This window comes from Lepidochelys kempii, chromosome 1, assembly GCF_965140285.1.
Source record: "Lepidochelys kempii isolate rLepKem1 chromosome 1, rLepKem1.hap1, whole genome shotgun sequence".
NCBI classification, from domain to species: Eukaryota; Metazoa; Chordata; order Testudines; family Cheloniidae; genus Lepidochelys; species Lepidochelys kempii.
The window spans coordinates 105,937,729-105,962,940 of record NC_136380.1 but is presented as its reverse complement, the minus strand read 5'-3'; the positions used below and the strand labels follow the sequence as shown (position 1 = coordinate 105,962,940).

Below are 25,212 nucleotides of genomic sequence, written 5' to 3'. Positions count from 1 at the left end.
AGCTGCTGCCCCTGAAGCCTGCAGAGACAATTTGGCCTGTGAGCTGTCTAAGCAACAGACCAAAGCCCTAGGCACCCGCATAACAAAGGGAGTGTCACTACACCTCAAGGCATTTAATACTGGAATCAAATCCAGTAATGCTTTCTTCCTGAAAAAAAGGGAAAACCACCCCCACCCATCTCCCATTTCTTCCCCCTAACATATGCACTTGCCCTAAATATTACCACCTGCTTTTTTCCCTATGCTATTTCACATGCTCTACTACTATCTTCACCAAGAATGTGGAAGCAGTTGTTTCTCACTAATAGAGGCTGTGCGCTCTCCAACAATCTCTCTGTGCCTGCCTGGCTACTCCTGCTTTTCAGGAAATGACTGTAGGATCTTTGGGGTTTTTTGGGGGGGTTTTTTGGGTTTTTTTTTTAAAAAAAACAGGCATAAAGAGAGAGGGTGGAATAAACTAGCACTGCTACCCTAGCCATCGATTCCAACAACTTTTTCAAAATCAGTGAGATTTCTTTCGCACTTACGATAAACTATCCTTTAACTTACCTCATAGATTCATAGATTCATAGATATTTAGGTCAGAAGGGACCATTATGATCATCTAGTCTGACCTCCTGCACAATGCAGGCCACAGAACTTCACCCACCACTCCTAAAAAAGACCTCACACCTATATCTGTGCTATTGAAGTCCTCAAATTGTAGTTTGAAGACCTCAAGGAGCAGAGAATCCTCCAGCAAGTGACCCATGCCCCATGCTACAGAGGAAGGCGAAAAACCTCCAGGGCCTTCCAATCTGCCCTGGAGGAAAATTCCTTCCCGACCCCAAATATGGCGATCAGCTAAACCCTGAGCATATGGGCAAGATTCATCAGCCAGATACTACAGAAAATTCTTTCCCGGGTAACTTGGATCTTACCCCATCTAAAAACCCATCACAGGCCATTGGGCCTATTTACCATGAATATTTAATTACCAAAACCATGTTATCCCATCATACCATCTCCTCCATAAACTTATCGAGTTTAATCTTAAAGCAAGATAGATCTTTTGCCCCCACTACTTCCCTCGGAAGGCTATTCCAAAACTTCACTCCTCTGATGGTTAGAAACCTTCGTCTAATTTCTAATCTAAATTTCCTAGTGGCCAGTTTATATCCATTTGTTCTTGTGTCCACATTGGTACTGAGTTTAAATAATTCCTCTCCCTCTCTGGTATTTATCCCTCTGATATATTTATAGAGAGCAATCATATCTCCCCTCAACCTTCTTTTAGTTAGGCTAAACAAGCCAAGCTCCCTGAGTCTCCTTTCATAAGACAAGTTTTCCATTCCTCGGATCATCCTAGTAGCCCTTCTCTGTACCTGTTCCAGTTTGAATTCATCCTTCTTAAACATGGGAGACCAGAACTGCACACAGTATTCCAGGTGAGGTCTCACCAGTGCCTTATATAACGGTACTAAAACCTCCTTATCCCTACTGGAAATACCTCTCCTGATGCATCCCAAGACGACATTAGCTTTTTTCACAGCCATATCACATTGGCAGCTCATAGTCAACCTATGATCAACCAATACTCCAAGGTCCTTTTCCTCCTCCGTTACTTCTAGTTGATGCGTCCCTAGCTTATAACTAAAATTCTTGTTATTAATCCCTAAATGCATGACCTTACACTTCTCACTATTAAATTTCATCCTATTCCTATTACTCCAGTTTACAAGGTCATCCAGATCCTCCTGTAGGGTATCCCTGTCCTTCTCTAAATTAGCAATACCTCCCAGCTTTGTATCATCTGCAAACTTTATTAGCACACTCCCACTTTTTGTGCCCAGGTCAGTAATAAAAAGATTAAATAAGATTGGTCCCAAAACTGATCCTTGAGGAACTCCACTGGTAACCTCCCTCCAACTTGACAGTTCACCTTTCAGTAGGACCCGTTGTAGTCTCCCCTTTAACCAATTCCCTATCCACCTTTCAATTTTCCTATTGATGCCCATCTTATCCAATTTAACTAATAATTCCCCATGTGGCACAGTATCAAACGCCTTACTAAAATCTAAATAAATTAGATCCACTGCGTTTCCTTTATCTAAAAAATCTGTTACTCTCTCAAAGAAGGAAATCAGGTTGGTTTGGCACGATCTACCTTTTGTAAAACCATGTTGTATTTTGTCCCATTTACCATTGACTTCAATGTCCTTAACTACCTTCTCCTTCAAAATTTTTTCCAAGACCTTGCATACTACAGATGTCAAACTAACAGGCCTATAATTACTTGGATCACTTTTTTTCCCTTTCTTAAAAATAGGAACTATGTTAGCAATTCTCCAATCATATGGTACAACCCCTGAATTTACAGATTCATTAAAAATTCTTGCTAATGGGCTTGCAATTTCTTGTGCCAATTCTTTTAATATTCTTGGATGAAGATTATCTGGGCCCCCCGATTTAGCCCCATTAAGCTGTTTGAGTTTCGCTTCTACCTCAGATATGGTGATGTCTACCTCCATATCCTCATTCCCATTTATCATGCTACCATTATCCCTAAGATCCTCTTTAGTCTTATTAAAGACTGAGGCAAAGTATTTGTTTAGATATTGGGCCATGCCTAGATTATCCTTGACCTCCACTCCATCCTCAGTTTTCAGCGGTCCCACTTCTTCTTTCTTTGTTTTCTTCCTATTTATATGACTATAGAACCTTTTACTATTGGTTTTAATTCCCTTTGCAAGGTCCAACTCTACTTGACTTTTAGCCTGTCTCACTTTATCCCTACATATTCTGACCTCAATAAGGTAGCTTTCCTTACTGATCCCTCCCTTCTTCCACTCCCTATATGCTTTCTGCTTTTTCTTAATTACCTCTCTAAGATGCTTGCTCATCCAGCTTGGTCTACAACTCCTGCCTATGAATTGGGGGCTGCTGCTTTTGGTCCCCCCTTACATAAATGATCTTTTAACCATTTAAAAGCACTGAGGGAGGTGTGGACTGTAGCATGGTCGCTATGCCATGCACTGTCCTTTGTCCCTTTGGAGCAGGAAAACAATTGCCTGTCTCTGGTGAGGGCCTAATCTTGCACTATTGGGACTCCCTGGGAGTTTGGCCACTCTCTTTAATGGGAACAGGATGGGGCCCTTACAGCGCAGTGGAGAAGTTCTAAACCAAATAGGAAACATACACTCCAATTTGTATGCTCTGGCAATTCTTTTAGAAATAACAGTGGAGGCTGCATTTATCCATGACAGGGAGGGCAAGGAAGAGGGGAAAGTGCCCGGCCCTGAGATTCTGCAGCTACAGAAACTGGAGTTGCTTTTCTCACAACTTTCCAGGCCTCTGTGTGTGTGTATATTTTCATGTTTGTATCACCCAACCAAAGACAGTCTGTTGGGTTTGTTTTTTCTTCATATGTTTGTGTGGTGGTAATTGAGGGCTTAGTTTTCATGGTAGCGGAGAGAAGAGAGCAGAACCTCTTTTTAATATCGCCATAGTGGATATCCAAATGACTCCTATCTGCCTGGAACAACCAAAGATTATACTGGCTCAGTGATCGGTTCTGTGTGAGTAGACATACACCCTTTTAAAAGGCCACTGAAACAGATTATCTTTGCTCCCTGGTTCTTTCCCCTGCCCCCACCTGGAGACTTCAGAGAAGAATTATTTATGTTTGGGGTTTGTTTGTTTTTAATTTCCTTTGGGGGTCAGTACCTGAGCTAAGAAGAGTCGGTATAAAAATAATTCAAACACAGAGCCAAAAAGCATGGGCCAAACTGCACACTGCCATGTTCTATAGCGTGCATGCTGTCAGTGGTGGCATTTAGGAGGAGAGGAGCGTTTTCTGAAAAAGCATAGAGAACCAAAATTGCTCTCAGTTACAAAACAGAGGTAGGGAAAGGGCAGATTAATTTAATAGTTCAAGTCTATATTCACTGTGTCAGAGACATGGAAAATACATCTTGTTAAATTTTGAGTGATGCTAGTGGTCAGAGTTTTAGGATCTCCTTCAAGTGCCCAACTCAGCTGGCCCTACACAAACAATAAATAATCTGTTTAAAAGCAGTAAACATCAATTGTCCATCATTTGTCTATCACTATTAAATGTAGTATTCATTGTGGCTATTGAGTTCTATCTTTGGCTAATTTTCAGGTAATGACCAATGAGGGTGGGGGTTTGCACTTAAAAATATTTTGATTCCCCCCCCCCTTAACTTGATGTTTCAAAGGGATTAATGAATTGGGGGCCGATCCTGCTTCTATTTCCCTAAATGAGTTTTGTTAAAAGTTGCAGTGAGGATAGAATGAGAGCCAATATTTGTGTAATAACCAGAATCTGGAAAAAAAAAACCGAATTATTCCGAGACAAATCTCTGGTTTCTGCTCTGGGGTTGGAATGAAAGCGGGAAATAAAGATTTCCAGAGCGCAAATCCCATCGTTCTATTTTTGTTTGATTTTTACACAAGCTAGACACATGTAGCAGTTTCTCTTCATTGTATCATTTTCTGCACCAACTAATGGAGCCGATCCTCTCCTCCTTTGCTCACGCAAACCTCCCCCACCCACACCGAAAACGGGGACTAGGTCTATGCTGGACACTCAGGATCGTGCCCCCAAACCATATCACAAGTATCCGCGGGAGATCGAGCCTTGGTCTCCAGAATTTAGAGAGTGGGGAAACTATGTTTTCGATGACATGCGAAGCCCTGGATATTTATCCCGGTCACAAACTTCCTGATCTTTTGATTTATTAGAAAAAGCTTCGTTAAAGTAGCGATTCCTGTGCCTAAGAAAGCGATTGATAGCCCAAGTTTTGCAGCCTTCACAAAATCTCACGTTTCCTTTGCGATTTCTGGTTTGTAGGGAGGCAAACCAGGAAAGGTAGGGCCCGATCCCGCAAGTGTTGAGTTGCACGGGAGTAAACAGCGTTGAGCAACTAGGGGACTGGAGCTGGGGAACAGGCTGTGGGACAGCTCGGAAGGTTTCCTGCCCTGTTACAAAACACACTGCGGCCACTGTAACTTTGGTCCCACCCGGCTTTGTCACCCGCTCGCCTTGAATTTCCCTTCTGGGCAATGTAGCCTCTCAGACTTGGAAAATTACGCCTCGCTGCTGAAAGGAAAATAACGCTATTGTCAAACCATTTTAAATCGCCAGTAGAGAAGAAATCAACAAAGTTATTGGTGATACTTTTAAAAATGACGAATGAATAAAGACATCATCCAGCGCATTACTTTTTTGTACGTCAAATTATTGCTGTACACGTTGTTTCATAAAAATATTGTAAGTGAGCATCATGCCATGCTTAGTTATACAAAGGCGGGTTTGTCTGTCTTTTTTTTTTTTAATAAGAAATGTTTTGTTGTTGTTTTGAAGACTACATAAAACAATTTTATTTATTGCGTAGAAACATGGTTAACCTCTGGGGACCCCAAATATAATGTGTTGCAAGTTGTATTTTTAGCTGCTGAGGGATATTTTCAGACAATGCCGAGCTCTTCATTTCCTCCGGTTTACTTAAAACAAGGATACAGAGAGTTAGAGGTCACCGTTTACTCACAGCTTTTACAGACCACCACTCCCTAACCTTTTGTTTCAAACCAAACAAAAGTAGAAACGTAACAAAATAGAGAGTTTGATCTACTTTACACTTCTCTGTTGCTAGAAGCATTGATCAAACTCACTGTTTATATTGGCTCACGAAGGGATACAAATAACACAATTTCTTAAAAAAAAAATTAATTAAACACTCCTCCCCACCCCCACCCCCCCCGACACATACCCCGACTGACAACGGTTGCTCTTTGGTTGATGCCCCTCGATCTGAGTAATACACAAACTCTGTCTCCCACTTGTGTGTTAGGAATCGGTTCCCATCCTGGGACTTGGATCCTTTTCTACCTAATTGCTGCGCCGAATCTGCAATTCTGACAACATTGCAGGTTAAATTTAATTAATAGCGTACTTAAGATATATTGGATGTTTTGTGTGAAAGACAAACTGATTTTCCCTCTTCCTTGAGTTGTCGATTTCATTAGAGAACTACCATATGCAATTCACACAACCCACGAGGCTTCAAAAGCGCCTTTAACCTCCTTCTCCTTCTCCTTGCGTTGTTAACGGCTTAAGTGATCTGTGCCAGACATGTTTGTGAAGCCTAAATCACAAATTTGGTAAAAAGTGGAATTGTAGCCACTTTGTCCAAAAGGAATAAAGGAATCAAATTAAAATGGCAGCTGGTTTTCCTGATAAGATCTTTTTCCTATTTCAGTACAAACAGAATGAGCTCTTCTGATTTTTAAAAAATATTTTCTTGTGGAATAAAATTAGTCAGAATTGGCTTGTTCACCTATTTTCTGTATGTCATTTAATTCAACGGTGGGGGAAATGTTTATGTTTCAAGAGAGGAAAAGAACAGTGTAGTTCACAGGGGATCTGACTTTTATTTACTTTGTCAATTTTGGGGGATACAACTCCTATTTCAAGAGATTTAGCAACCAACATAATTTTAAAAAACGGTGTATGACTTACTTATAATTATTATTTAGTCTTGGGATCACCATCATTCTGAACTGCTAGTCCTCCGCCAAACCTCCACTCCAAAAATCATTCCTAACAGATGCGCCGCATAAGTATTGTTATATTCGGGAGAGAAACAGATGTAGATTTTAGGGAGAAAAGGAAAGGAGTCACAGGAAGGGGATTAGACCCGTGTGGACTCCTTTTGCTTCATAGTGAAGCCGTGACCAAATGGCCGCTAGTGGGCGCTGTGGCTCTGTGGAAATGTACAAGGGCGTCTGAGACCTACACGTTCGGATCTCTCTCCAGGGCCGCGAGGAATGATCAGAGTGCAAACGCTCGTTCTTGAAGGCTTCCCCAGCCACCTACTCAGTTTTTACTTTTTGTGCCTCTTTCCACTTTCGATCGGATTTGTTCTTTTTGAGCCCTGTGTAAAAGAACCTTTGGGAGAGTCTGACCCCAAGGAGACAGCTAGTGTTGACTCTAATTTGGCATTTCTTGCCTCGTTGCAAAAAGTTGCCCGGTGCTGTTGAGATTCTCAGGATCTGGAGAGGAGTATTGACCGAACAACCCGCATCATAACAAATATGTAGACGTGAAGAAAGTGGCACTGAGTGACAGACAGGGAAGGGCGAGAAAATTCACACCCGAGTTGAGAGTCTCTAATTATCTGTTGCAAATTCAGGCTCCACATCTCTTTGAAGTGGCTTTGCATTTCCAAATCCTGTTTATTTAGGACTGTCCGTGGCTAATTGTTTTGTAACAAAATAAACTTTGAAAACTGTAATTAAGAGACCCCGTGGGAAATGCTGACAGCCAGGATCAACGTGACAGGATGGAGAGAAAAATACTGACTGAAAATACAAACATGTGGGGGTAAGGGCCCGGGAGGACGGAGAGCTATATCTCATTATTTCTATTATTAAATTATACAGTATATGTGGCTTCATATGATAAACTTGACGTGAAGTTACATAATAGCGATTCTCCCAGTGAAACGTAATTAAAGTCAGGAAGCACGACCTGCAAATGGGGAAATATAATTACTTCGCAAATAATAAGGTTGGACGCAGAGAGGGATAAATTTCACTCTGATCCTTTTTATCCCATGCATAACGTTGCCAGTACCTCGCAGCCATAAACATTGCTTGAGCCTTTATGACAAGACGTGTAAAAGGTTTTTTTTTAATTGTTCTAGTTAATACTGTAATCGGATGGAAAAGTGTTAAACGGTGGTTGGAGTCTCATCCTGCATTGTATTATTCGGATCATGAACATAGCGATGGTGTTTTTTAAAATTATTGTTCATGTTATTAACAGTAAGATTATATTATAGTGTTTTAAGAGATCACCTGTCACACACAAGGCCCACCCGAAGACAGAATGTCGAGGGCTGAGGTGTGTAAGTGACACACGCGACATCCAACCAGAGCCTCCGCTCCTCCAGCAGCCCTATGAGCGCGGGCTGAAGGGGAGGATGGGCTGAGTTTATATTGCTATGGCAGCACGCTAGGAGCGGTTCAGTGAAGACTCCAAGCGGCGGCCGCAGCGGCGACTTGGAGCCTGAAGGAGCAGGGGAGGGAAAGGCTGCAGCTCGTCCGGCTCTTTCTCTCCCTGCCTCTCTCTGTCTCACACACGCACAAGCCACCTACTCAGCAGCAGCAACCTGGGCACTCCAAGCCAAGGGGCTCCTGCCTCTTTCTCTCTCTCTGGGTCTGCCCGCTCGCCACCCAGCGCTGGGCACGCACTGCAGCTCTCGAGTGGAAGAAGCAAGAAGAGGGGAGATTTTGACGCTAGGAGTCCGAGTCGTCGCCCCCCCCTCCGCGCATCTCTGCACACAGCGGGGACAGCACCCCCGCGCCGGGAGTGGCCATGGAACCCCGCGGATGCGCCTTCCAGGGGCCCCGGGAGCTGCTACTCGAAGTGGATTTATAGAGCGAAGCTTCCCTTCGCCGTCCCCGCACAGCCCGGGCCGGTGGCCGCACGGATTGCACGCGGCGGGGACCAGGGAGCGCAAGCAGAGACCCGGGGGGATCCTCCTGGCGGAGGCCGGGTCCCTTCTCCCCTTTAGTCGCCCCCATCTCCAGTTCTGCTCGGTTTTTATTTTACGCGATCCCCAGGCGCCGTGGCCGTGGATGGCGCACTGGATCCAAAGCGGAGTTGGCAGTTTGAGTGGCGTCTTGCAAGGCAGCCGGGAGCCCCCGAAGAGCAGGGAGGACTGAGGCGTTTGCATTGGTGGTGGCGTTGTTACTTCGGAGGTGGCTGGATTCTTATCTCGCAGGAGAATTTCCGACATGCCTGGGGCACAAATGACTCAGTAACGCTGCTTGCAGTTCTCACCAAGTGCTTCGTCGCTCGTCTTGGTGTTGGTTTGTTTCTGGTCAATCTGTCTTGTTGGGGGGGTAGCGAGCGTCCACCCGCCCCCGCTGACCAGGTACGGGGAGTCGCACGGAGGAGTTGGCGAGGTTTCGGGAAGGGACTTGGAGCCGCTGTCGACCATGGCTGTGCGGAGGGGCGACTCCTCCCTTTGGAAGTACTGCTGGGGAGTTTTGATGGTTTTATGCAGAACTGCAATGGCCAGATCGATAGTTTTAGACCCGATATATTGGAATTCCTCCAACCCCAAGTAAGTTTGCCTCATTCTGCTTCATCCCTCCCCGCCACCCCTCCCCCTCCCTCGGGATCTGATTTAGTTTTAATGGCACAGCCAGCCAGCGAGGCCGACGTGGGTCCGTGGAGAGCGCTGCGCTCCCAGCTCTCAGGGGGCTGAGCTCCCGGCGGCGCCTGCTCTCACCCCCAGGGCCTGGTGCTGCCGCTGGGGTACTGGCTGTGATTAACCGGGCACCACATGCGGAGCACAGTCCGGGCAGGGCACGGGCAGCGGGATCCTTGCACTCCTCCTTACCCACCTTCCGTGGCTCCCTGGGCGCCGAGGCGATCCCGCGCCTTGCTCCCTCCCTGCGCTCAGGGCGCTCTCCAGGTTAGAAACTCTCCGACGCCCCAGTGCACTTCAGGATCTTGCCGCCCATTCAATACCCCGAAGACACCGCGGGGTGGTGGTGGGTTGGATTTGTGCAGCAAGTCTGTCTCACCGGGGAAGGTATCACGGTAGACCTTGTCTGGCTTCTGTTTCTCTGCAGGACAAATATAGACCCTGCCATTGGGCCAGCTCCCGCAGTGCCTGGCCGGGGGGCCGCTCCCAGGGAGAGGCAATGCTTTATGACTTGGAAGTCAGTGGGCGTTTTGCCTGAGCAAGAAGTCCAAGGATCTTGCCAGGGCTCTGGGGCAGGAGGAGATATGGGTGACAGAAGAGTAAGGGCGGATCCCTAGAATGAAGGCTATTGCTGTTCCTGGGAGTTTTGCCGTTGACTTTAATGGGGCCAGCAGACTTCCCCTTTAGACTGCACACTCGATGGGGACAGGGGCCATGGCTTCAGATGAGTTTGCAGTTGCACAGCGCCTAACGCCAAATCTGACTGGGCCCCCTGAGGGCTACAGGAATTGTAAGAATGATTGGATTCCTGCTGGGCGCTATTCTCCCAGCAGTGGGAGAGGGCACGACTGAGTACAGAGCCTCTGGGCAGATGAGCCTTATCATACTGATCCCCAGCAGGGCCAGATCCAGCGGGGCTCGTTGCCAACTCTTGTAGCTCCTCACCTCCAGCAAAGCAGGGAGTGCAGATTCGTCCCACTTCCCCTTGAGCAGCGCTACTTTATGCACTCTGGGAACTACTGCTCAACTTCTCCATGTGACAGGTTTCAGAGTAACAGCCGTGTTAGTCTGTCTTCGCAAAAAGAAAAGGAGTACTTGTGGCACCTTAGAGACTAACCAATTTATTTGAGCATGAGCTTTCGTGTGCTACAGCTCACTTCATCGGATGCAGCCATCCGATGAAGTGAGCTGTAGCACACGAAAGCTTATGCTCAAATAAATTGGTTAGTCTCTAAGGTGCTACAAGTACTCCTTTTCTTTCTCCATGTGGAGATGCAGGGCCAGATTCAGCCCATTGCCTTCAGTGAAGTTGCACTGGCTGACAGCACGGCTAAATTTGGCCAGTGGACTTGGTGATAGCAAGGCACATGCTTGTGAGTAATGTACTGAGTATTGTCCATCAGAGAGCATTTTCATGTCCCTAGTCAGAGCAGGCAGAAAGTATATGTGTTCCAAGATTTAATTATTAAGGCACATTCTTAAAATATAGTCCTGTTCTTTGGAAGTCTCTTGCTTAGGTGTATAGAGATTGTTACTTTTGGAAATAGGGATGTTATTTGCATAAGAAATCCTGGTGAAGAGAAAGCTAGGCAATGATGCAAAGAAAGCCTTTCTTGCTTTAAAACGTGTATTGTTCCAACCTGTTTTATTTATGCCACTGATGCATTTATCTGAAGTTGGCTTTGATAAACTTTGAAACCCGTCAAAAGTTTTGTGATATGGAAAGATTTTCTTTAACACAGTTTGAACTCCCCTCTCACAGTATTATCAGGAAGGATAGTTTGATAATGAGTTTAGAAAGTTTTATGCCAAAAATATTATTTAATGTATAATTTTAATTAAATGTGTTTTAAAAACAAACCAGACACATAGAAGATCACTAATGTAAATTTCAGCATACTCACTTTGTGTATTAACTGAATTCAGGATTTCCTATTTACTCCATTTAGTGAATATCTGTAAAAGTGCCCTTAGATGAACAAGACATATTGGAAAGTGCACAGAGAAGAAGAGGGGAGTATTTCCTGAATCAGGGAACTAACTGTGTATTGGTAGCAAAACCCAGAGTCTGACTCAAATGACACAAGTTTGGATTAGATCTGGGAGCTGAAAATATTTATTAAGAAATCACATCCTAACTTCAGCATTTATCTTCCACTGCTTTTAGAAGATAATTTATTATACTGTAGATGTCTCCTGACTTTTTTCAAGAATGGAAAGATTTATGAGTGTGTTAAGGTCCTTTGTAAAGTTTTTACAGGAAAATTTAAAAGGACAACGTAGTTTTTCATTAAAATGTGGAAAATGATTATCATGAACTGAAACATTTCAAATGCTGTTTTTTTCTAGTTTTACATGACAAATGATCACATATACTATATGAGATGAAAAGCCAGTTAACAGAGCCACAGTTTAAACTAGATCTATGGACCCGCATTTATATGATTCTATCTAGTTAAATCCTTTCTCTGACCTAGAAAAGATTAAACACCAAATCTGTGAATAAGACAAACAAGACACTTTTAAAATGCCATCAGAATTCCTGAAATAACAGACTGGTGGCAAGACCAGGTTGCATTGCATTAGCAGGCCTGCAGTGACTGTGGAGAGAGATTTAGTACAATGGCAGTGGAACCAGAGCACCCCCCACCCTAGCCCCCCTCTCCCTGTTCACAGTCCAGTGATCAGTTTGTTCCTGTAGAGGTCACTCTTCCAAAACAGAACAGTCTGTGCACCGGACCTTCCTCCCTGCCATTCTTCCTGTCCTGGCCTACCTTCACTTTTTTGCTTACACTGAGAGCTTGCATTAGATATTTTCATTTCATTGATGCCTAAATAACCAAATTTAATCCCTGCTATAGTACAAGGTTCAATGCCTATAATAGCAAATACAAATAAAGTTTCAATTTTGCTAATTCTAAAAGGTATTTGATTTCAAAAAGGTTTGAACATTATTAATGGCAGTTCTAATGATGCTACCTAATTACTTTTTCAACTTAAATTTACACTTAAAAAAAATAGGTTCTGCCCGTTGATGTAATTGAGTTTTCTTGAGTGATTCATTGAAGTTTAATCACCACAGTGAAGAAGTACACTATTAAAATTAGTCTTTTTCAGTGGCTGGGCCTAGTGATTTATAGGGCACTTGGAGGCCTGTAGTTTGAGGAAGCTTACAAATGCATTAGCGATATTGCTGTTGGTGTGATTGCTCCACTTTTCAGGAGCAGGATTTCTTTCTAATTCTTGTCACAATGGTTTGCCTGAAGGGTACTGAATAATTTCTCCATAGAAAAGGTCGTTCTTTCACAGGATCCAAGCTCAACACTATGTTGAGAAATTAGAAAATTTCCTTCTGCTGCTGCCGGGAGGATCTGAGGACGGTGCAATATTGAAGATGCTTTCTATGTCTGTAATAAATAATTACCAGCTTTGGTGTTACAGCTAATTTATTTATGGAAGTGGCATGTATATTTCTGTTGAAAGTTTCAGTACATAAATCTTCTGTACAGGGCAGCAATTAAATACAATGGGAATATATTAGTCAGTTTAATATAGAGGATGGAATAATAAATGTAGGCTGAGGGGAGCATACACTAAATTTGTTTTGTGTTTAGTTTTAGAGGATATAATTTTTAGCAGGTGATTGGGACAGAGATCTCATGGTAGTCCTTTGATCAAGGCCTCCTCCCCCATTACAGTTCTCTCTTTAGAGATCCACTTTCATTGCCTTGACTAAATCTTCAAATGTAATTAAAAAAAACATAGTAAAAGGGAAGGAATAATCTATTGTCTATGACATTACATTTTTGGGGGAAATGCTTCAACTAGGTGTCATCGAAGTGACATTTGTAGACTCTCAGACGTTAAGCCATGATCTTTAGAATATAAGGACAAATGATTATGAAAACGTAACTCCTGTTATTTGACACTTTTCAATCAGGGAATATTTTCCCCATGTACCTAGAGATATCTTCCCCATATACCATGTTTCCACCTAGAGAAATGAGATACATAGATTGCGTGTATTACTTCAATTTTATCTCACAGTGCACAACACTGCCTTTGGACTACATCGCAGAATGTAGTTTTTTGGATTTTAGTCAAACATTAGAGAGATCCACTTATCAAGAACAGTGTTTCTGGTGTCTGAGGCTACTGCTGTATGCGGTAGGCCTGTTAACAAAGCATTTTTCTTTTATAACACAATGAAACCTCTCCGTAAAAAGCTGTATTTTTGATACTGATTGTCTTAAGGAAAACAAATGATAGCTAAATAATATCTGTGATAACCTGATATATGTGGAATCTGCCACAATTAGCGTTTGAATAAATACCAATGTGTCAGAGATTGATAAAATAAACTACAATTGATGGTCCTGTTTAAACAGTCTAGTCAAGAGCATATAAACCAGTCTGCCTCATTGTATCTGAAATTCTTATTTTTGTAGGTAAACAAATGCACATTCACTACTGATTGAATAGCCCCTTGAACTATGGTCTGCAGTTTGCATTTGGGTTAATCTTGTCGGTTTTAATATAGAGAGAAAAAAGGACAAAGCACCAGGGGTGGAATTGTTAGTGCTTTCACATCCACATTCCTCACATTTTGTCAGGATGATAAACTGTAGGTAATGGACAGTCCTTGTTTCACAGGACAACTGAGCCAACCGAAGCACAAAGAGCTTGCTAAAACGATCTCACAACATGTTTGGTCTCCTCTTTCTAGACAAGAATTTATTTGGGAATCCTGTGCCATGGGACTGCGCTCTTTAACCTTAACAATTACAGCTTCAAGCTGAAGAAACAGGAGCTGAAGGTTAAAATGATTTAAACACATGCTTCTAAATCTTACCCAAAACATAGCTGTTGTCACTTGGCATGCTAGTGTAGAGAACTCTGAACAGTGTCCTCTGTCCCATTAGATATTTCGGACACCTAGGGCCAACTCTTAGCTCAGGTGAATTAGCAACATAAACCTCGAACAACCTGAAGACTGAATTTTTTACTCAGTGATTTTTGGCAGCCCTTTGTATACAGGATCAGTATATAAATTATTATATTATTTATAATAATGATCTTAAAGCCTCTTATCTGTAAACCTTACTAAGGCAAAGCACTTTGGTTAGTACAGTAATTGTCTTTAGATAGGCAGTGACTGAAAGTCAAACTGAAATCATTACATTTTTTTCACCCTTTTTTTCTCCCATATTTTATTGTAATGAGCTCGCATTACTTTAGTATGGCACTTAGGGTATATCTCATGCTCACAAAACATTCCTGTAATGGGAAATTGCTTGAAATACCAAGGTGACTACAGGGAGTATTGGCAAAAATAGGCCATTCGGGTACCTGCATAGCAGCCATAATCAACTTTTTTTAGGGATCTAGTCTTAATGTATCATGCAACCTTACTACTCAAAATTGCTTATTGCAAATGAGAAGCAATCTTTCTGAGAAAAATAGTGATTAAAATGTTATTCATGTGTATCTAATCTCTGCCTTCTCTGGCTCCTGACATAAAGAAACCTGTTTTTCAGGTCATTTATCATACATCTACATATATTTGCTTATGAGATCACCCTTTGTGCGATATTGTGGAGCCTTAAGTAGGAGTGTTCCACTGTCTAAAATATTTTAATTAAAATACGCAGGTCCACAGAACTATAAACTTCTAGCCAAGACTTAAGTCTTTGGGTGATTTAAAAAAATATAAAAATTATTTTGGTATATGAAAAGCAAAGGAAGGGAGGATGGCAAATGGACAGTGTTAGAACAGCTTGGAAAAACTCCTGTGGCTTCATTGTCTCTTTAAAGCCAGAGAATACAAAGACATACGCAATTCAGCCCTTCTCCCATGATGGAAAATGTAAACCGTTGACACGGCTCCCATGTTTAACTTGTTTAATTCTCATTTTAAATTCAGTACTATACCAGCCGTGTGAACTCTGAAGATTTCTTTAGTAATCCATTTTGTAGTTCCGAATCAAAAACAAAGTGAAAAGGTCTGACACAATTTGCTTTTATTTTTAGGCAAATCAACCCTGGTCATAGTTAATAAGGGGATTACAACTCAGACTAGGTCTTTACAGATGTAATGTAAATCAAGGGCAGAGTATAAAGAAACTGATCCCTTTTGATTGAAGTATGGTAAAAAGGCATAGAGAAACTAGCAGCAGTAATCTGATTGTATGGCAATAAAACCACCATTTTCTGTCTTTCAGATAAAAATAATGTGGTAAATCCATGCAGTTCATAAGATGTAAAAGCAGATAAAGGGTGATGCCATGGCAACATATAGATTAGCTTGATGTTAGAAATGACACGTCTCTGAAAGGGGTGTTAGAAACTAAGGGACTTGCTCCGGGCTGTAAGGTATTATGTGAGAACTGCACAAAACTTGGAGGCCAGGATTAGAAAGTATGAAAGGCCTACTTGTGGCTTGGGATGGTTAAAGCAGTAAAGAAAAGCTGCTCAGTTCTTGCTCATTGGTAGTGTATAATATGGTAAAGGTAGATTTCATTTACTGCTTTTTATTAAGATTTGGACTGATTAAAACTTCAGATCACTGCAATTGTTAGGATGTGGAAGATTTTCCTTTTTAACTCCTGGTCTAGCAGCCGCAGCCATTCTGTAGGATTAGCAGCACTTTGAGTTTGTTTCCTTAATCTATTTGGGCTTCAGGCAGCGACCTGCTGGCAAGGAATAGAGAGCAGAGGGGATAGGTAAGACTGGGGTTATCTGAAAAGAAAACAGAGACCTTTTGATTTCAGCCATCTTTCAGACTGTGGTCTCAATCTCACACTGCATGGGAGAAGCAAAGGTAAACATTCCACATTGTCCTTTTCCCTTAGCGAGATGATTCTTGTACAATTTTTGTGTTTCCCACCCTGCAAACATATAAGAGAAAAAAATCCAACTTTAATTCAAATTAGCTAATAAAGCTGCTGATAGCCAAGTTGATATGGCTTAGTCCAGGTGGTATTTACTCCTGAAAGGCAATCTGAAATCCACAGTTGAATGAGATAAGCCCCCTGCAATTTAAAATCATTGGGTTAAATTCTCTGTTGGCCTAACTCTATTGACTGCAGTGGAGGTAGGACAGCAAAGAATTTGGCTCTTTGTGTTGTCATTTATTTTAAGTGCTATTTAGCTGTAAAAGTAAGAAAAGATTTTGCTTGTTGCTGCTACACTGATCCTTCATTGCCTCTTGTCCCAAACAGCCTTGTAAATAGCGTAAGACTTTTGTTTTTGCATTGTGTTTACCATTATAAACATCTGAAAAACAGAAAAAGGCCATAGACCGGCCTGTTAGGTTATTTGTTGTGCTGCAAACTACAGGTGCAGTCCAGAAAGGAATATTTGCTTTATTGCCCGTTCATTTGTGTGCAAGGGGAAAAAAGCAGGAGTCTAGACACAGAAAAAAACCTCTGATACCATAACTATTGTCTCTTTTGATTAAGTGGGCCTTGTGTGAGTTTGAGAAAATGGAACTCAGTTCTGTTTGCTGACAGTGGCTTTGTCACTTTCTAGGTTTCTGCACTTTCTGTGATACGGGGAATTCTGAAAATTGCATTTTCAAATTTGCAGTTTGTGTCCTAGCTGATAGGCGTAACAAATTTCCGACAGAAAACCAGAGTCCAAAACCAAAATCGACATGCTGCTGAAGCTAACGTGGTTTAACAAGTATTTATATTTATATGCACATACACCACCACATAGAGGGGGACTGAGCAGATTTGTGTAATATATGGAATCTGAAGCACTCAAAACATTTCTTCGGTTCCAGTTTAACCTTAAGAAATCTCTATAAAAAGATCCATTTCATTTGCTGAAATTCTGCAAAGTACGGGGGGCACCCTCCTCTAATTTACAGGCTGGTCACATCCAAGCACCTTGCATTCTGCATTTGACAATGATTGCTAATGGGCCATTCAACTAAAGTATTTGCTTGTTAACAGGGAACAGAGCATGATAAATGTCCAGCAAGCTTGCGGCCTCCTTCAGCTTTTGAAATGCAGACTGGTGCATATTTATGGCAGGCAAATGACAAAAGAGGAAGCTGAATTACCCTGGCCTTATGCTTTCTGTTAGAACAAGGGTTAAAGTGATTAAAGAAATAATGCAAAAACCGATGTCCTTTGTTTGCTATCCATTATCCAACATTTAGCTTTCGAACCTACCTGTCATGTCACATTTCAGAAATGTACTAGATAATGCTGTGTACATTTGGCGAGGCATAGGAAAGAGTAGGTGATCATTTATGTAATGTTTCCCATGCAGCAAAAGTCAGGTATGCCTATTTATGTTGTTCCTGTTGAGAATAATCAGCAGGCCCTATTCTCTTAAAATACTCTTCACTTGTATACATTAATTTAAAGATGTTCTTACAGACATCTGCAAGTAGTCCTGCAAAGAGGACCTTGCAGTTGGTGATTGTGTTCTCTGATTCCAAAAGAAAATAAATAGTAGGAGAAACTCCTAAGAAAGAAAACAAGCCCCATTGCCCTCATCCTATTTCTCTAAACAAACTATGAAAACAAATTGGCAGTATAAGAGCACTGGTTGGTTTGTTATCTCCATTCTCCAGGACATGACTAGGTAGATTTTCAAAATGGAGAGTGTAAGGTATGTGTACAAATTCTGTGAATGGATAGAGGACTACCAGCACCATTTAGAATGCATGGAACTGTATTCCAGTAACACAGCCTTTGCATATTAATTCTGTCTCAAGAAGAGCCTGCTCCATCTCCCACTGAAGTCAATGGCAAAATACCCTTTGATTCCAGTCATTCAGGATCAGGCCCCCAAATACTTCACTGTATTCAATGTCTTTAACTAAATCTATGACTACAAGACTTGATGAGAGAGTCTTGGGCCAAAATTCTCAAAAATGGGCAATTAAAGTTAGGCTTCTATATTTATATTTAGGTTCCTAGATACGTGATGTTATTTTCAAATTTAGGTATTCATTTAGGCAAATCTTGACCTTGTCTATTTTATTACTTCGTTTTCAAGACGACAGACATGTTTAAGGCCCCAGTCCAGTTCCGAATAAAGTTAAATGGAAAGACTCCCAGTTACTTCAATGGGAGATAGATGGGGTTTTAAGGGAGCAACCTTCTGCTATATAGCACCTTTTTTATATTTTAGGATTTCAAGGTTGTTTTCTTTCAGTTTATCTGAATCACAGTACAGGTTTTTATTTTCTAGCAGTGTTGAAAGTATGTAGTTTTATTTGGCATAAGAGAACATTCTCTTTTTTTTCTATCAGTTGCGTTATTCGTAGGACTCTGCGTTGATGTTGTCATTATATGTATTTTAGATATAAGTGAGAAGCGAAGGACCTCTGTCTTTCTTTTTTTGGCAACCCTGAGGAGCCAACACCCAGTGTTTCATTGCAGTATCAGCATGATAATTATAATGCAGCTGATTTAAACTTTGATGTAATAGTCTAGGCTTTCTTCTGGTTTTAAACACAGTTCCCCAGCCAAGAATGATTTACGGAGACTGATAGGAGATTGTATTGCTAGGTAAACCATTCCTGGTGCATGACATATACATATCATTGTAGAATTTTTTAATCTATAGAAATTTCAAAATGGTGCATGTCTAAAGACTAAATTTACATTTCCCAGATTTTGTTCACCAGGACCAGACCTTTGCACATATTAAAGGATAACCAAAATATACATATTGCAAAATAAAGTGATGGCCTGTGCTATGCAGGAGGCTAGGCTTACAATGACCCCTTTTAGCCTTGTAAGCTATCACTTTACAAATTATTTCTTAATGTTTTATTGTGTCTTTGTTAGAAGATTTCTGTTTACTATATTATTAGATACCCTTTGAAAAGAGCAGGGGGGCAAGATTGGCAATGGGTAGTGGGCTGGATTAAGGGAAAGTATGTGTTAAAGCTAATGAGAAAGTATGACTTAAAAAAAAAGAAAAGAAAACAAAAGTCAAGTCACAATCGAATGCCATATTATTTTGGATTTGGGAATTCTGCCAGATTCCAGCCTGTCAGAGCTGAGAAGACTCAAATCAAGTCCAAGCCTATTTCTACAGCAGACTGGAATCCTGGCTTCTTGCCTGTGGGTCATTCAGTAAGACCCATTTGGCTTTTGATGTTCTGCAAGTTTGAAGCAGGTTGTTTAAGGAACCTATGCAGGGAATACTGGTGAATCCATACATAGCTGCAGTTTTGACTCCCGAGTGGTGCGTCATTTTGCATTTCCATTTTCACTGGTGGTTGCCATCTGTTTTCTTATTGCCTGAACAGCAGTTGGTTTCTATACCTGACTGGATAAAAGTGCAAATTTGGAGTTAGGAACATCGTGATTCCTTTTGGTGCTCGACAGTCACATTGCATTCACTGTCCACACTTCAGTTGCTTTCTTTATGTTTAATTAATTTCAGTTTAGTTCAGGAGCAGCCTGCTTTAATCACTGTGCAATGTTTAACCTTTGGGGTTTTTTCAAGGTAATTCCAGACTGTATAGGTTAGTTGAGCAGGGAAAATCATGTTGGCAGCCAAGATTGCTAGGCATGTTTGTAAAGACATGAATTTTTTGTGGAGTCTGTATCTCTATGAATTTACAGAAATCAATCTGATTCCAGTGATTTTTCATGAAAGATAAAGGCTAAATCCTGCACAACTTACTCACATGCATAGTCCATTGAATTCAATGGGTCTGTGTGCAAGGGTAGAGCAAGCAGGATTTGTCCCTAAGTATGTATGTTCTGAGAGACCCTGATTCAGGAAAGCATCCCTCTTCAACAGAAATCTTAACCATGTGTTTAACTGCTGTGCTAACGAGGGAGGGATTTAGGCATGTATTTATGTGCTTTCCTGAATTCAAACTAGAGTGAGAAGGCTTTTGATAATAAAAAATATAAATTTCTTATTAGATTTTAGTGTTGTAAAATCCTTTATGTTAGCAATGGTCCTGAATCAAACCCCAAGGCCTTCTATGCACTGTGGAATAGCCCCAATTCACCTATTGGTGGCAAGTAATTGATGTAGCTCAGTGGTCCCCAAACTGTGGGGTGCATGGAGGAACATTTGGGGGCAGGGAGGGGCACAGCAGGACCCATGCCAGCCCCCAAGGAGGGCGGGGTGGGAGTGCCACCCATCCCTGCTCTGCCCCAGCTTCACTCTGGCCCAGCCTCAGCTGCAGATCGGCTGCTGGCCGCAGATCTGTTCCCGGCTGTGTCCCCTGCCTCGGCTCCCGGCCCCTAGCCTCTGCTTTTGTCCACAGCTCTTGGCCTCGGTATCAACTGCGGGCACCGGCCCTGGCTCTGCTCCTGGCCGCAGCTCCACTCCAGCCCCACTCCTGGCTGCGGCTCCTGACCGTGGTTCGTGGGCGGGGAGGATGCAGACAGGTTCCATTATGGGTAAGGGAGGAGGCATGATGGAAAAAGTTTGGCTACCAGTGCAGATCCCTAATATAGGTAAGGACAAGTCGAGGGGGGTACATAGAATGACTAGACATCCCAATATTATTGTGACCATCTCAATATTAGGGGCTTTGTCTTATACATGCAACTGTACACCTTCCCCCACCCCTCGAAAAAAAATGTGTTCTGATTTTTCATGTTCTATCTTGTCACCCTAGGAGTACATCAATTTTGCTAATCAAGCTCTAGCCCTACATGAATAGCTCAGTTGACGCAAATCTTTGCATGTTATTTCCTGCTGCTAGGAGTAAGGCCAGTGTCTTTACTCTGATTGCTGGCCACCAGTGCTGAATCCAGGCTATTCCAGAGCAAAGTCAAGATCTTAGATCTGAGACAGAATCCAGGCTGGGATTCTTGCTCACACCTCGAGCCTAGCTCTAAAATGGGCTGAGTCTGAAAGTTGGATCTGAATTTTTTAGGAAAGTTTTGGTTTAAATCTGGATTTCAGATCTCCAAGTTCAGGAGTGATTGAATCTGTGGTTTACAAAGAGAATGTAGTTCTGATTTAGACCCCGAGTTTGTATCATGAGTTTTGCTTTGGGCGTATCTCTGCTTTAAATGAAACTTCCTTGTATTACTTCTGTTCTTGAAGCTTTTTTTTTCTTCTTTTTTTGCATGTGAAAGGAAGAGCATGTAGGATGAAACAAAAAAGTGAAATGAAATTTGTGGATGGGTTTTCTGAAAATATTCACGTATAAATTCTAGATTGTAACATGCCATTGTATTATCAAAGAGTTGTTTGTTTATTCCGTCCTATAATGTGACAAACCACTAGTATGGCATACCCCAGACTGAACTGGCATGAGATAGGAACTTGTTCCAACTCTACAGTTTCCTTATGTAGACAAATAGTATGGAATAATTTATTTTAGAACAACTGTGAACCAGCTGAAAATACTATCTGAATGTATTTAATAAGTGATAGTCAGTGATTATGAATGTCTCACCAAATAACAAGGCAGTCCCCACCCTTTTTTATAGACTGCTGCTGAGAGCATTGCTTGGAACAAGACTGTACAGGTGCAAACAAATTATACTTAAGAGAAAGGAGACTGAAAACTTTATTTCACCTCCTTGCATGTGGCTGACACCAGATTTGGTTCTGTAACAGTAACAGAGTAGAGCACAGACTAGCTCATGAAAGCTTATGCTCAAATAAATTTGTTAGTCTCTAAGGTGCCACAAGTACTCCTTTTTTTTTTGTGGATACAGACTAACACGGTTGCTACTCTGAAATTTGTGATCTACAGTGTCCTTTAGAAAACAGTTCTTTGGCAGATGCCAACTGGTCTCTGTTAGCTCACTAAAAGCAGAGACTTTAGTGATTTCTGTCAGAAATACACATGGTTTGATTTGATTTTCTTCTCCATACGCACTACACACAGCTCTGCATCTTTTCAAGGAAATGCTTCTCATTTTTGGTTTAGAGTATTTTTGAGCACTTCGAGCGGGAGCAGCAGGTTTGTGTTACACTGAATTCATGGCCCGGATTTTAAAGAAACAAATAAATAAATAAATAACTTGATTATCTTTGCAGGGAGAGCAAAGACTAGTTTAATGTTTCCAACATCATATTTTAAACACAAACTCTTTAATTAAGTCAACATCAGGCTCTTCCTGTATTTTGTGACTAGCGAATGGAGAAAAGAACACCAGCATTAATATCAAAGGGAATAGGTTTTCATTACAGTAGAGGTTCAGTTGTGTGTGCTGTAGGCAGTGAAATTTAATATTACTGTGACTTGTATAGTAATTGTAGGATGACAGAGGGAAATGGATTAAGTTTAAATATAAGTGTACACATCAGCACATGGACTTTGTCAAATGAAAGCCAACGTTATTGGGGCAGGGAGAGCCCCCTCTGGCTCTGTCATCATGAATTAGTATTTTGTAAATAACTAGCCACTAGACTATAGATTTATTACTTTTCGTACTATAGGTATACACAGACATAGACACACACAAGAATGCTGTAACTACCGTAGCTGCAGTGCAGAGTTGCAGAACAGGTTTGTGGCCCTTGGGCTGGCAGGGCATTTGAATGTCTAGAGGCTTCTTGTCTTTACCTTTCATGAAAATATTTTGCCTGCCAGTTTGTGAAGTTCTGGTTTGAAACACACACCTATACTTTTAGCACAAGGATTGCTAACACCTTAATGGCTCCCAAACTGGATGACCCTTTGTCACTCTTTTCTTTCCAATGAATAAACCAGGTTCAAGTTGCAGATGATCTTTGCTTTAGAAAAGTATGAAAGAAGGGCCACCTGCGATAACAAACAATCACCCCAAGCACACACATGCAAGCAGATTAAAGTAGAAAATGTCCATTCAAGCCTCCAATTACTGATTGGTTCCCTGCAGACTGAACGCCATGGAGGATCAACACCTCACTTGTTTACATTTTAGGTAATTGCAAGATGCTCCAAAAGCCGTGTGTGATAACATAATCCTATGTAAACCTAGTGCCCTATTGTTGTACCCCATTATCACACAGGATTTCACATAAGTAAGTTCATGCTGAAACCTGTTCTAATGTTAAAGTGCAAAAGGGGGCAGTAAAGTGCTATCCAAAAAATGTTGATTTTTTTAAGGGTATTTTTTCATGATAGAGGTCGCATTTCTCTCTAGGCTTCTGATCTTCTGTTTTTAAAATAACCAGTATTTATGAATAATTTCTGCATGTAGAGACTTAAAAAATAGTGGAGGACATTTAACATTAAGCATTGTGGCCGTAAATGTGAGATGTGTGTCTTTCTGTACTCTGTCCTTTAACCCCAGCATGAAACATGCTGCCCATTTGGAACGATTGAGTCAGAAATCCTTCCTCAAGTGTATTTAGAACATAACTACATAAAGCACTTCTGAAAGAAGTCTAACATCTAGGGCTCATTTTGTGTATTACCAGAAGTACATCTGTGTAAAAAACAAAACAAAAAGAGCTCTGAGGCTTGGGATTCCTGGTTGAAGTACTAACGTGTGTAGTGGTGTCATGGGTCAAGAGTTGGGCTCTCATCCAGAGCTGCATGCATCATTTATCAAGAGGTAACTAGAAAGAGCAACTAATTACAATGCACCTACTGAGTGTTTTCTCTTCAGAAATTCCACAGAATAACCCATTTATACAGACCGGCTTCCACTCTCCACTGCAGCCACTTGCGTTTTTTTTTTTTTTGAACCTCTTCTACTGAAGTGTGTGTGTTTGTGTGTGTGTAAGCGTTACCAAACTGATAATCTAATACCATTTTAAAATAAAATATTGGTAATATAATCAAACACAGTTTTAAAAATAGAATATTGGTAATATTCATAATAACAGTCTTCAGTTTGGAGACCAAGCCTACAGCACATTAGCTTCTCTTTTGTGGTAACCAGAATTGATTTAGTAAATGGATCTGAATTCTCTAGTGCTTTATATTCTTATGCCACTGCAGTAACTGCTTTCTACACAATAACACAAAAAAGCTAATTGCTATTAATAGTACTTTATGTGGACGTCACGTAAGAAAGCTGAATATAAAAGCTGTAGTTTTGAACAGAAGTCTAATATCAGTCCAGTTAAAAGGGCTAGATCCTACACATTTTCATAATCTCAGGCCTTACTACCTGGTTTGCATTCTGGTGTGAAAAAAGCCAGACTTTACTCCCCATACTGATGTAAAAAAAAGCCAGATAGGCATTTTCTTTTCAGGCAGGAGGAAATGCAGTTTTCCCCATCTGTGCGGTCATATTTTTCACCAATCGCTCAGCCCAGATTTATGTCTGGTAGTGAGGGGTGTAAAGCACGAGCCTGTCTAAATTTTAATGAGGTTGGTGGGTGTGTTAGTGTTTTTCCTAGTCAACAGTCGAACAGTGAGGGAAAAGGAGGTTCCCCAGCAAAGTAAAATCTTGCCTTTTATGCAGTGTGGTTGAAATTCACCCCCATGGTTGAGCACGCATGGAAGACGTGATGTATTCCAAAAATCTTGTGGTAGCCCTGCATGAGGCAGTTGAAGGCAGAGCAGCCATTCATCAGGACTTCTGCACTCCATGTCCTGGAGAGGCTAATTTTGAATAGGCCAGTACAGAGGGAAATGCTGGGGAAGAAGCTGCTGACTACTCAGTTACATGGCTCCAGCTGCTGGGCTTCGTGGGTTGGAGCACAGTGGATCAATGGCCACTATTTCAGCTCAGGGCTTGAGGTGGCAGCTCTAGAAGGTCTGGGCTGCACTACATTGCACCATGCATTGTTTCCATTGAATGAGAGCTAATTTTTAAGCTGAAGTCATAGCCTTTGAAAATCAGATCTTTTCATGAGAAGATAAGGTATCCAATTTAATGGTATCTCCAGGAAAGCAGATTCAGTGCAGGATTGTGGCTGGCCCATTGCACGTATACAAAAGATGGTGTGTGTGACTTTCCCCACCCAGGAGCTGGTCACAACTGGAGGCTTTGTGCTCCTTCAAGTGCAAGACTGTACCCGATTTGTGACCCCCTAGAGGTGCTTCTGTAAAGGGTTCAGAAGAAATGTGACCATGCTTTCACCCCCCATCCTC

General features: G+C 41.6%; 1 protein-coding gene across 1 annotated transcript in view; it reads left to right on the top strand.

Annotated features, from left to right (window-relative positions):
• The first annotated feature begins 8,012 nt into the window (after positions 1-8,012).
• EFNB2 (ephrin B2) overlaps positions 8,013-25,212 on the top strand; it is a 50,673-nt gene continuing 33,473 nt past the window's right edge. The window contains exon 1 of the mRNA XM_073349373.2: positions 8,013-9,137. Coding sequence (XP_073205474.1) covers positions 9,010-9,137 — 128 coding nt within the window. The 5' untranslated portion in view covers positions 8,013-9,009. The remainder of the gene's footprint in view (positions 9,138-25,212) is intronic.